Source organism: Stegodyphus dumicola, chromosome 9 (genome assembly GCF_044657685.1).
Source record: "Stegodyphus dumicola isolate Sdum_Otavi_A_Nest chromosome 9, ASM4465768v1".
Lineage (NCBI taxonomy): Eukaryota > Metazoa > Arthropoda > Arachnida > Araneae > Eresidae > Stegodyphus > Stegodyphus dumicola.
The window spans coordinates 143,863,836-143,877,136 of record NC_140776.1 but is presented as its reverse complement, the minus strand read 5'-3'; the positions used below and the strand labels follow the sequence as shown (position 1 = coordinate 143,877,136).

General features: G+C 30.0%; 1 protein-coding gene across 2 annotated transcripts in view; it reads left to right on the top strand.

Annotated features, from left to right (window-relative positions):
* The window catches only part of HDAC1 (histone deacetylase 1), a 77,321-nt gene that overhangs the window by 38,308 nt on the left and 25,712 nt on the right, over positions 1-13,301 (top strand). For both annotated transcript variants that reach the window (XR_015043106.1, XM_085824188.1), the window contains exons 7-9: positions 3,996-4,091; positions 6,687-6,936; positions 11,619-11,727. Coding sequence is in view for 1 of the 2 variants with exons in the window: in XM_085824188.1 (XP_085680314.1) it covers positions 3,996-4,091; positions 6,687-6,936; positions 11,619-11,727 (455 nt within the window). In the remaining variant the exon portion in view is untranslated. The remainder of the gene's footprint in view (positions 1-3,995; positions 4,092-6,686; positions 6,937-11,618; positions 11,728-13,301) is intronic.

Below are 13,301 nucleotides of genomic sequence, written 5' to 3'. Positions count from 1 at the left end.
CGATCTTGCGATGCTCCACACGGCAGTTTTTATGCTAAAAAATTTAAAAAATTCTTGAATAGTCTTGCCATTGTTCAAGAAATTTAACATAGATTTAAAAAATGCTGCTTTATATTTGCATTTCAGCGCGTGCACTATTCCCATATCCATAGGCTGAATGATAGACATACAATTTGGAGGCAATAATAATAATACGGATGTATTATCTTTCATTAAAACTTTAAGTGAAGTATGCGCCGAACAGTTATCAACAATCAGAACTATTTTTGAGTCATCAGGTAAACCAACCGAATTCAAATGTCGCCGAGCCTCGGGTATAAAATGAGTTTCAAACCAATCATTCATCAACACTTGTGTCATCCATGCTCTTTTATTTGCGGGATATATAACAGGGAAAATCGTTACTCCTTTAAACGGTCGAGGTCGTGCATGTTTTCCGATTACAAAAAGTTTGCACTTGTGCGTTCCTGTAGCATTTGCGCACGCTAAAATTGTTAGTCTCGCTTTGGAATCTTTGACACCAGTTGGAGCATTTTCTGTAGAGGTTGCCAAGGTATTTCGCAGTACATATTGCCAGAAAAGACAAGTTTCATCTGCATTGTAAATTTGTTCTGAAGATAATTGTTCACTAGTAATGAATTCAATGAATTCATCTGCAAATTGTTCAGCAGCTTCAGTATCAGCTGAAGATTTTTCACCAGAAATTTTTTAATTGTCTTATACCATGCCGATTTTTAAATTTTGTTAACCAACCTGTCGAATATGTGCACTTTCCATTTAAGTTCATTTTTTCATGAAATATTTTGGCTTAAGCCATTACCATTGGACCCGTCAATAGCACGCCCTCGCTGTGACGCTGTCTGACCCATTCAATCATCACTCTGTCATGATCGTCACTTTTAGCATAACGAACCCTTTTTCTGTTATTCATTGCAAGTGGGGTGTCGGAATCCACAAAAAAATCAAAAAGTTCCTTTTTCTTTTTGCTTATGTCATATACAGTTGACTTTCCAATGTTATATTCCTTGCATAACTTTGAGACGGATATGCCTTTATCCATTTTTTGCAGCAATTCCACTTTTTGTTTGATGGACATCGAAACATACTTTCGTTTTGTAGATCCTTTGGGAGCTCCAGCATCGAAAATTCTATTTGACATAATCGAAAGTTCAAGTTTACTTTTATAAAATTGCTCTTACAGTCTGCAAAAAATAATAAGCGGGATCTAATTCGAAGATTAAGGAAGAATGCAATCATTAACATTAACTGAAATAGATAATTTTAGCTTACACCATCCGTTATACATTAAATGCGCAGGCGAAAACGTATTCTGCACTTGCGCACATGCATATGTGCAGTCGTCAAGGTCTTATGTGAACGTGTAAAACGCCTGAAAGTTTTTAGCTTTGAGGTCCGGATTATGGGTGTCCGAATTAACGACTTTTGACTGTAATATGTAACTAACAAACTGAGCTATTTAAAGGCGACTAGTGCACTGTTTAATAATAAATTTTTTATTTTACTTTTTTAATAATGTGTTTCATTAATTAAAATTAATTTAAAGCATATTTAACTCATAATTTTTATGAACATCTGTGGCTTTGTAGAAGTTAATAAAAGCTGTTTCTAACACCATGTATTATGTAACCGGTACAAACTCTTTTTTTTCCCCCTTTTTTTGGATTGCACTTTTATTTTCCACATATCCTTGTTTGATGATTAAACCAATGATTTCAGTTTTAGTCTTTGTGCCATCAGATGGATCAGAAAGTAAACATTTAAATTTACTTCAAATGTTTATTAGAATTTAGCATTTTTTGTTGAATTGTTCTTAAATATATACATTCTCAATTCCAAGGCATCTCTTATATCTAACCATCTTGATATATTGCAAATAAAAAAAAAATTATCTTCACCCTCATTTTAAACAAGAATGATATTATTACAAAAATAGCCTAATTAACAAATTTTCTATGCAAATTAAAAAAAAAAAAAAAAAAAGCTTCACCCTCATTTTTAACAAGATTTGATATTATTACAAAAGTGTGCTAATTAACAAATTTTCTGTATATTTTCAAGAATTATTTTCACTGATCCAATAAGCACTATAGCCATTTCTTGTGGTAATCTGTTGAATTGTTCCTGAAAGAATAGATTTTAAATACAGTAGTTTTTTCCAATGTTAATTTCTTTGTCGTTTCTTGTGTGGACTTTTATATGAAAAAATAAATACAGGAGAGACCCCCCCCCCCGAAAAAAAAACTGTTTTCACTGATGTGAAAATGCAACATCAGTCATTAATGTGCTAATTCCCCTTTGCTTTCCTTAGCTTCTTTTGTGGGTCTGTCAGACTGTTATTATGTTACATACGTAATTTTAGCTGTGTGCCAGTATTAGCTTTAGACTCATTTGGAATGTAATGACTATTGAAATATTGCTAGTGCTTTTCTATTTTCTTAACAATTGCTACAGAGATGTGTGCTATATATCTTCTTGATAAAAACTCTCCCCACACACACACCATAAGAAGAATAGATGTATTTCTTTTAGAAACATGATTAAAAACATTTTCATTAGTTGGAATTAACATTTTTAGTTTATTTTAATTAAGTGTACTTATTTACAAAATGAGGTACCAGCTTACTACAACATCCTATTACAGCCATTTCTTATTGGAGCATTAAACTATTTTTAAGAAGTTTATTTGCGTCTAATACAGTCAAAAGTCGTTAATCCGGACTCATCGGGACTTCGGCAATTCCGGATTATCGATTTTTCCGGATTATAGATCATCAGTTTAAATCTCGTAAGATGGCATGCAGAAATTCTAAAATTAAAAATATGAAACCATAATTTATGAAATAAAGAACAATTATGATCTAAAGGGTATCAAAATTTACAAAAAAAAAGCTAAATATTTATTGTTTACTTTATTAAACATGTCTTTTAATGTAAGTTGTTTAAGTTGCTTCATTTTATGTGATAATACCTTCTCTTTAATTCTATAAACAGACATAATTTCTTGTTCAGTTACAAAGTTCCGCTGTTCAAGTCCCGTTAATTGCTGTGCCGAGAATACCGACTAACTTGTCAATCGAAATTTTTTCGTTTTCACTAACCTCTCTGTCACATTCTTCATGTCTTTATCCATTTTTTGCAGCAATTCCACTTTTTGTTTGTTGGACATCGAAACATACTTTCGTTTTGTAGATCCTTTGGAAGTTCCAGCATCGGAAATTCTATTTGACATAATCGAAAGTTCAAGTTTACTTTTATAAAATTGCTCTTACAGTCTGCAAAAAATAATAAGCGGGATCCAATTCGAAGATTAAGGAACAACGCAATCATTAACATTAACTGAAATAGATAATTATATAATTTTAGCTTACACCGTCCGTTATACATTAAACGCGCAGGCGAAAACGTATTCTGCACTTGCGCAGACGCATATGTGCAGTAGTCAAGGTCTTACGCGCACGCGTAAAACGCCTGTGCGCATGTGCCAACGCGGCGCATGCGCAGAAAGTTTTTAGCTTTGAGGTCCGGATTATGGGTGTCCGAATTAACGACTTGACTGTATCTTACGAGATCTTCAAACTCGTACAGCCTTAAAAAGTTGGAGAGTGATAAGTCCTTCTCTTACTCCCCATCGTCTAAGGTGCAATGTAATTGTGGCTTTCCGTCTGTCTATGGGGTGGGATTGCCTTGCTGCCCACCCGCACCACATTGCCTAGTCATTAGAATTTTTTTTTAAAGTTTATTTTAATTATGTGAAGATTTAAAAATGTATGTATGAAGGATTATATGATTAATGGTATTTGTTTCATATCTGGCAATCATATGCTACTCCTTTCCCCTAAAAAATCTATTATAGAATGTCAGTAAATAGTATATTTTTTTTTTAATTGGTGTATTTACATTACCCTGTTTAGAGTCATTATTTTACGAAATAAGTTAATAAATAAAAATTTATATTAATTCTTTCCCACCCCCAGGACATAGGTGCAGGTAAAGGGAAATACTATGCTGTCAATTTTCCTCTTCGTGATGGTATAGATGATGAGTCTTATGAACAAGGCATTTTTCAACCAGTAAGTAACTTCTTATAAATGCTAATTATTAAAAAATCTTGAATTTCATGCAAATAAGACTTTATTCTAAAATCTGGGGCTACCTTCCTTCTAACTAACAAATGTAGTCTATTTATTTGGTATAAAAAATTTGTTTCTTCTTGAATAACAGAATGAGAGACATTAAATTATTACAAAGTACGTTCACTTTATGATTTTCTGAATGATTTCTTAGCAATGCCTTATTATGAATTAAGTTTCTAGTGTCTTCCAATTTTAATAAGCCCTCCCCCCCCCTTTTTTTTTTTTTTTTTTTTTTTTTTTTGTTAATTTAAAAGTAAAATAATAGAATAAGGTAAATATGTTAAATGACATACTGTTGTAAGTTCCAGTTCCTTTTTTCAGGGTTTCCAATTGAATTTTAGAATGAATCTAAGATTCTTCAAATATGAAATATAATAAACAAAAAATAGAAGGTAAAAATAATAAGCAAAAAAATAAAAGGTTTATGAAAACGATCTCTAATTTGTAAGATTTAATTACATTGGATTTCTGTAATGGCCAACTTTCTCGATTTTTTTACACTTCTGGTCTTCCGATAGATCGCCGAACTTCCGTTTTTTAATTTTTAGTATTTGCTAATGAAAGTAAGCACTAAAATTAAATTGTGCAAATTTCATTTTCTTATCCCTAGTGATTTTTTCATTAGATTTTATTTGAAATCAATTTCCTTAATCTGTGGTGGATATTTATAGAATTTTATATGAATATTCAACCCATGATTAATTAGTTAATATTTGTATTTCATTTGGCTTTACATCAATATGTAGAATCATTAGGTTCATTTTGGAACAGAAAAAATATGCAGTGTCTTCATTAGAATTCGAAGTCTGGGCCTTCCTATTGGTAGACATATGTGCTACCAATTACACCATGAAAGTAGAGAGAGCTTTGGGCCTAGTTGCTAAATCCTAATAGTGATGAATTTCGTCCACCACATTCTAGTTAATTCCACTGTAGAACAATTTTTTGATTTTTTTAAAAGCAGGAGATGTAAAAAAGGGGAAGTGCTCTTGCTGGGATTCGAAGTACTGACCTCCTGATTACTAATCAGATATGCTTCCAATTACACCATGACGGTACATGTTAAGAAAGTATCTTACAAATATATGATACAGTACTAAGTTTATTGACACAATAATATGTACACTAAATATTAATTTTATATTTACTTAAAGTACTTTTATAAATTAAAACTTCCTTGCCTACTCAATATTTTCTCACTGAAAAGATGCAAGAAAATTACAAAATTAAGTTTAATAAAAAGCATAAAATTTAGTATATATAATTAAATATCAATATATTTTATGTCAAAATCATTATAAATAGTTGAATAAACTGAATCATGTTATAAAGCAAATTTAAATCAATTTTGAGTTCTTTTAAAATGATGCCTCAATTCAGTGCAAAAACACTCTGGAAACACTCTGGACTTTTTATATTTCAAGGTAAGTAGATATAAATTTCCCAGAAATTTTTTTTTTTTTTTTTTGATTTTTTTACATTTTCTCAGCTTTTACATATTAAAAATCTTTTAAATCATGTGTGATAATTTATACTATGTGATAAATTAGTTTCGAATCTAAATGGAGTACCATTTCAAGGGCTGAGGTCAAACCCATTGAAGGTTACAGTTTTTCCACCCACTTTTATAGGATAGTAAATCAGTCTTTCTTCAGACTAATTTATTTATTTATATTATCTTTGAGTGCTGTGCACAAATTTATTATATGAACAATAGATGTTTGCAATATTTGATAATAATTTTTAGAATCTTTGATTCATTGTATTAGTTTATCTACCAGTGATATTAGTTATCATTCAGCTGGAATGTGGCATATAGGTTATTTTTAAAATTTTCTAGCACTTGGACTGAAAGAAAGTTTTCCTCGTCTTCCCCCTTCAGAAATGCTGATAGATTTTTGTTTTGAGCCATGTTATAATACAGATTTTAATTCGATGTACGGTTTCTATCATTTGCATTTACTTATATGTCTCAAATACTTCTTTTAGTAAGACGGACCAGTTGCAAATGACATTTGTTTTTTATATAATAGTTGTTCAAATTATTTATATTATGTTAATTTATTAAAAAATATTAAATTATAATTAAAGTGGTTAAATTTTTAAATTATTAAATGTTGAATTATGTTTCGAACCTTGTTAAATAGTGGTTTTAATTCACTATTTAACAAGGTAGATTGTATGGTATCTGTTTACTTGCATATCTGAAATATTTTTTAGGGTAAGAGTCAACAGAAAATGATACTTCTTTTTTCAGTTAATGTTTTCTAAATTATTAAGCAGACGTTTAAAAGACTTTATTTCAATATAGTCTTTAGAAATGAGAGTGTAATTGGTGGAACAATCTGCTGCATGAGAAGCTGTATTGAATATGTATAAATTAAATATCATTTTATTAATTTATCATGCTTCATATATTTTGGTGTAAATAGTTTTACTAAATTTGATATATATTCTATTGTTTGTACTGCAAATAACATATTTCCACTCAAATGTACATATGTAATATTTACCTACATTGTTGTTTAACAGCTAATCTCGAAAGTAATGGAAATGTATCAACCAAGCGCCATAGTTCTTCAATGTGGTGCTGATTCCTTGTCTGGTGATAGGCTTGGCTGTTTTAACCTAACATTAAAAGGTCATGGCAAATGTGTTGAATTTGTGAAGAAATATAATTTGCCACTGCTGCTGTTGGGTGGAGGTGGCTACACTATTAGAAATGTTGCTAGATGTTGGACTCATGAAACGTCCGTTGCACTTAATCATGATGTAGCAAATGGTATGTGAATTCTAAGATTTTTTATTAAGTAATGAACATAGATCTAAAGTCTGCCATTTAACATTTTATTGGTTTTTCTTTCTTTAATTAAGCAAAAGCTTTACAGAATATTGTGAAATGTCTGTGTAAAATATTTAAAATTAGCCTCGTTTTATTTGTAAATATAATATTTAAGGTCAAGCGCAAAAAATTTACTGACATCAGTATGTTTCTATTTTTAATTAGTGACAATATGTTGTATATTTGGAAGTATAGTATGCAGCTTCATTTATCCAAATTGAATGAGATTGGCTTATATGAGTGATTTATATGGATATAGCTTTCTCTCTTTATAAAAGCAACTATACAAATAAATATTTACTTTAAATTATTGCATTATTTATTTTAATTAAGTAGAAATTAATTTTCAAGTGTTTTATTTTGTGATTAAATTATGTAAAAACAATTGTAATTGCAAAGGAATCTAAAAGAAATTTTTTTAAAGTATTTTTAACAAATATATTAACTGTGTCTTCTGTTACATTATTATTCACAGCTAGTATGCTTATTGTTTATGTTGTTGAAACATTTTTTGTTGTTGTTGTTGAGAGTACAAATCTCTCGCATTTAAGTGCTGTAATTATAAACTCAACAAGTAGAATTTTTTTAGCTAAGCCCCAAGATTAAAACAGATTGAATAAAAGAAACATAGATTGTTGGAACAAAAGTAATGATTGTAAGAAGTCCCAAGGATCCGAGAATTAATATTTTGATTACTGGGGTAAATAAGGAATTTAGTTTACGAAGTACTTTTGTGATATAATTACCTCCACATCATCAGAGTAGAAGTAAAGTATTAAAAAATGGCCAGCTGCGTAAGATAGCTTCCAGCAAGGAAAATTTAGGGTTGGCAGAAAATGGTAAGGGAAGGCATGATTGCCATATTTGGCGAGAAATTACCCATTTGGCGACAAAATTGGTGATATGCTATAGACGGATGGAGAACCTTCTAGAACGGATTCTTACCAGTTTGGCTCAGAATGTTCTCAAAAGCTCTATAACCTTGCCTGTTTGCTGAGTAGCAGTCACTCGCGAGTTTATCGTGTGTCTCATAGTCTAGTGTTGAGTTGGTCGTCGAGTGTGTCATGAGTTGGTGCATCGAGAGTGCGCATTGAGGCTATCGAGTGCGCGAGTTGTAGCTTGGAGAGTCTTGAGAGCATGCTGAGTTCCAAGAACAACCTAATTGAGTTGAGCTGTATTCTAGTGCTTTGCCGTGAAGCTGTCTTCACCATTATAGCCTGAAGGCTGTATTGCTGATTGTTTCAGCATGTTTGTCATTGTTTTCCAGTGACTGTAAACATGTGTTAGAACTATCCTGAATAATACTGGCTAATAAATTGAGTTTTCATTCTTTATCAAGTGTTGTCATTATTTACTCCAAATCCTTGAACCCCTTAGAAACGCAACAGAAGTAAGACCAAGCGTTTGCTAAAGAAAGAGAACATCATTACGACTAAAGAAAGGTTTTTGTTAAGAACTAGAGTTATTGGAGGATTTTGAAAAATTTTGCTTACACAGACTTTATGAAGACATACTTCTTCAGACTTTATGAAGAATCTTTGTTGACAAGTTTTTACAGGTTCGAATAACTTTTCTTTAGGATAGTTGATGTTTGAAATTAAGGACTCTATTGTAATAGCCATTCATTAAACAGAAAGAGAATATCCTTCTTTTAGATAGTGGGAGGCTGTCAAAAATGACTTTGCTTTAATAGATGAATATAAGCAATAGGTGTATTAGTTGTCAGGTTTTAAACTCAGGCCCCAAATATTATGCATTTTGGAAAATAAGTTTAGGACGGTGATTTTGAACTTTTTTATTGCACTTCTGCCCTATTTAACATATTTTTTTATAAATAATGCCAAAACAAGATATTTCTTATTGATATATTAATTAATAAATAGTTATATTAACACTTTGCTGACCTTCAATGCTTTGGTAAAAATTTTTGTGGGATTACATGTTGCAGAAAACCAGAATTCTGTTTTCATCTGGCAATAGGTATTACACCATTCAAGTTCTAGTGACCTCTGAAATTAGAACTCAGAATTTGTCTTTACTATATTAGAAGCTATGTAAAAGTAGTTATGCAAACAACTTGCATAAGAATAATATTGTGTATTTTTAATTTCAGTTCATTTTTTCTATAGAACTTCTGATAAATCTGGGCATGGTATTTTTTAGTACTTGCCATTTGCACAACCACCTTGCCTCGGTTGAGCGATCCCCCCCCCCCCGGAATAATGATAATTTATAATTGTAAAAAGAAATCTGTTATTTGTTGTTTATATATGTATTTTATGTTTTAATTCCATATTTATCTTGAATTACAACAACAACCAAAAAAGGGGGAAGGCAGGAAAATGATGACATTACATGTTAAATTGAAATTTTTTTACATACATAGTTAGTTGAAGAACTGTTAAACATGTGGTTTTCAGTGTTTGGTGCATCCTGAAAATTGGGCATAAGGGGTCTTTACTCTTCTATTATGCAAGTGCGTTACTTTTTAATGAGTTGATAAAATTTGTTAGAATATAGTGTGATATTAGAATGTATTTTAGACTTTGTCACTCGACTGGAGTAAGCAAAGTACAAGAAGAAAATAAAATGCTTTTATTCATTCCTAGCATAGGGTTGTTAAACTCCCCATCCTCCCCATGAACATAATATTTATCATAAACAACTTTTAAATTAATCATAAGCAACTGTATCATATTACATCATAAATAATTATAATATAAATAAATTCTGTCACATCATTCAGCAGAGAAGTTTGGTGCTACCATCTATTGGCAGGATACCCTCAGTATGGGCACTGGTATATTTTATATACCGGTATTAAAATTTTATAAATAATTTTCTTTTAAGGATCAATAAAAATGCACTAAATATATGAGTTTCAGCATGTGTACATCATATATTTTAAGATTTTAAATTTTTTCTTAACCTTCTATATAATTTATGAATATTCAAACATGCTACTTTTGAATGAGGTATATTAATTTCATAACTGCAAAGTATTGAGCATTCATATGGTAGTGCTGCCATTTGGAATCAAAAGGAAGCACTAGAAACTGAAGATTACATCTTTTAGTGTAGAAAAATTAGCATTTTTTTAGGAGGTTAAAAATTAACAAATTGTTAAAAATTAAATAAAAAATTAACAAAATAAAAATTTTAGGAGGTTAAAAATTAACAGTATATATTACATACTGGTGCCGTTTAAAGGGTTAACAGAAACTGAAATAATGTTTTCTACTTAGGCATTGTACACAGCGAAACTTTTGTTTAAAACATTGACTACAAATATATATATATATATATTTTATGCATTATATTTGCATTCCTGAAAAGGTTACGTGGATTGCAAATATAAGTGCCATTCTTATGGTAATATTTGCTGTAACTAATTATTTGTATTTATAGAAAAAATGAAATTACAAGATTTTTGTTTGTATTCTAATACATGAAATAATTTGATATGAAAGTTATATAAATGAATAAATAATTTAATAACTAATGCTAGAAAGCTGCCAAGATATTTTTTATTCGGCTGATTAATAAAAGTGTACATTTTATATTATTTTTAATTGTTAATTATTATATTAATTTACATATGAAAATATGCATTAGGCTTTTAAATTTCATCTAATTAAAGGTTTAATTACTTTGAAAACTTTTAGTGCATGGTAATCGTGTAATGCGTTAATGTTAAGAATAAATAAATTAATAAGATTTAATTATTTAATGAATATTTTTAATTTATTATTGCACTTTGATAAAAGTAATAAAAGTAATTTTGTGATGAATAAAATATATGTATATATCTTATCCTTTAATTAAAAGGATAGCTCGTGTATAAATATTTCATCAACTGGCAATTTTCTGCCAATTTTAAAACATGTTATCAAAAGAATTTGTAGGAACTCATTACTTGGATTTTCTTCTGGAATAAGACTGAATCATTTATTGTCTGATGGCTTTGAGAAGAGCCTTGGTGTTATTTAAGCTTCAAAATGAACTGATCTCCTTCGTTGATGAGTTTATTTAATAATTAATTTTGCAAACTAGTTGCTGCTACCTGAGAAATTAAGCACTCTATTTAAATTTTTCATGGGCTTTTCATTCATGGGTATTTTATTCATGGGCTTGAGCACATGAAATTAATGAGAATTTTTATTATCCCCAAATCTGAATCATTATTACCATCACCCAAAGAGGTAATGATATATTCTGCCTTTCCATATTTTTAAGCGCAGAGCAGGTATACTACGTTTATGTGACTGACGGTAACATATAAATATGGAAGAAAGTTTTTAGTTATTTACATATAAGATTTTAAATAACGACAGAATTTCTACATTAATATATTTATTGTGCAGATATTAGAATATCATTTTCATTGTATTCTGACATCTGCATTGTTAAATTTATTATTAATATTGTTTTAATGTCATAAAAAGTTATTTCTGTGTTTTAATAAAGATTAATTTGTAGCGTCATTATATCTTATTCATTTTAATTTTGTCTGAGGATTTTGGTTAGTATTCAGAAATATAATATTAATAATTTTCATTTTGTCATAAATGTAGAAGGATTATCTTTTATAAATTTAAAATGCATTTTATTTTCCTCTTTAGAGCTACCATATAATGATTACTTTGAATATTTTGGACCTGATTTTAAACTTCATATTAGCCCATCTAACATGGCAAATCAAAATACTCCTGAATATCTTGAAAAAATAAGGTAAGTAGAGAGGAAAAACTGATTCTTTGAAATTTAGTTTAAGTTCCATTATAGTTTTTCCCTTCCTATTTACAGTTTTATAGCATGTGAATAATTAATCTTCACATTATTTGTGTTAATGGCATATTTTCAAATGGCAAATCAGTAAATATGGGAACAAGAGTTCTCAATGGCATATTATTTCGTATAGTGTGAGAGATATCCTTATGAGGCTGAAACTATTGACAATTGGGATATTGTTATTAGGTCACTTCATAAAAATAAAGAAAAAGGAATGTGAAGTACTGGAGTACATGGTGTCATCACATTTCTCCATCTAAAGGGGATATCACCATCTTGTAGAGGTATACAATCCTAATGTCACATCATACAAAATATGTAGTTTTTGTGCATTGATAATGCCAGGACAGACATGCATAGCAAGCAGTGATCTTGGCAGCCAAATGCACCCACCCATAATACATGATAGAATTTGCTGTATTGGAGATGGAGTTGGGCGATATTTTGATATTACAGGCACCTATCCATAATGCATGATGGTCTTTGCTGTGTTGGGGATACGACTCAAGAGGATCAGTGCATTCAACTTAACCCGTTCAGTATGGGCATCAGAATCAAATGATATCAGCAGCGAACATTACCTCACGCCCGGGTGTGTCATATTTGACTTTTTAGATAGAACATTTAATTAATATTTTTTGTTGTCGCTAGATGTAGCTGTATGTCTGTTATGGGGAAATATATTGAAAGTTAAGTATGTGTACCTTCATTCCTATGCAATGTTTTTATTTTTGGTATTTTGTTTTGGAAAGAGAGGGAGATTTGTAGGTGGGTGTTGAGCAATGTAATGTCTCTTTAACTGCCTCATTTGATATAAACAAATGCATGTGTTCTCAATGCTTTGAGGTAATTTTTATTTTTATTTTTGCGATATAGGTATCTGAACGTAGAAGAATATACACAAATGCTAATTCGTTAGTCTTGAGTAACGTGATGGTTCTTACTGTGTCATTTCATATAAACAAATGAACATGTTTTCGATGCCCTGGAATACTTTTTATTTTATTTATTTATTTATTTTTAACATTTTTTTTTATCACCATATAGTGGAGTAGATGTTCTATCATTGGAGACTTTTTTATTACTCTTTGATTTTTCCAGATTTAAGACGAATATTTTGTATGGCTTAACGGAAGTTTTTTTTTTTTAATGTTCTATTGCTGGTGTTCTATTTTTTAATGGCAAAACGAAAGTGCTATCTGACCGTAGAAGATACACAAATGCTAAATGAGTCAAATTTGCTGATATTCTATTCCTGTGACATTTGTAGCATTGGATTTTGCGTACACCCATGTTTCAAAGAATATCATACATTGAAAATTATATACATCATTTTTTGAAATATTGCTTCCTTTTCATTGTTTGCAAATTGGAATTTTTATGAAAGACAGTTTGAATATTTTAAAATTTTAATTATGTGTTGTGTTAAATAAAATCTGTGATTGTTTGGATATTTTTCCATATATATTTAATTGTGGGATAAAGGAAAAATTATATTATTCTAGAATGAGTAT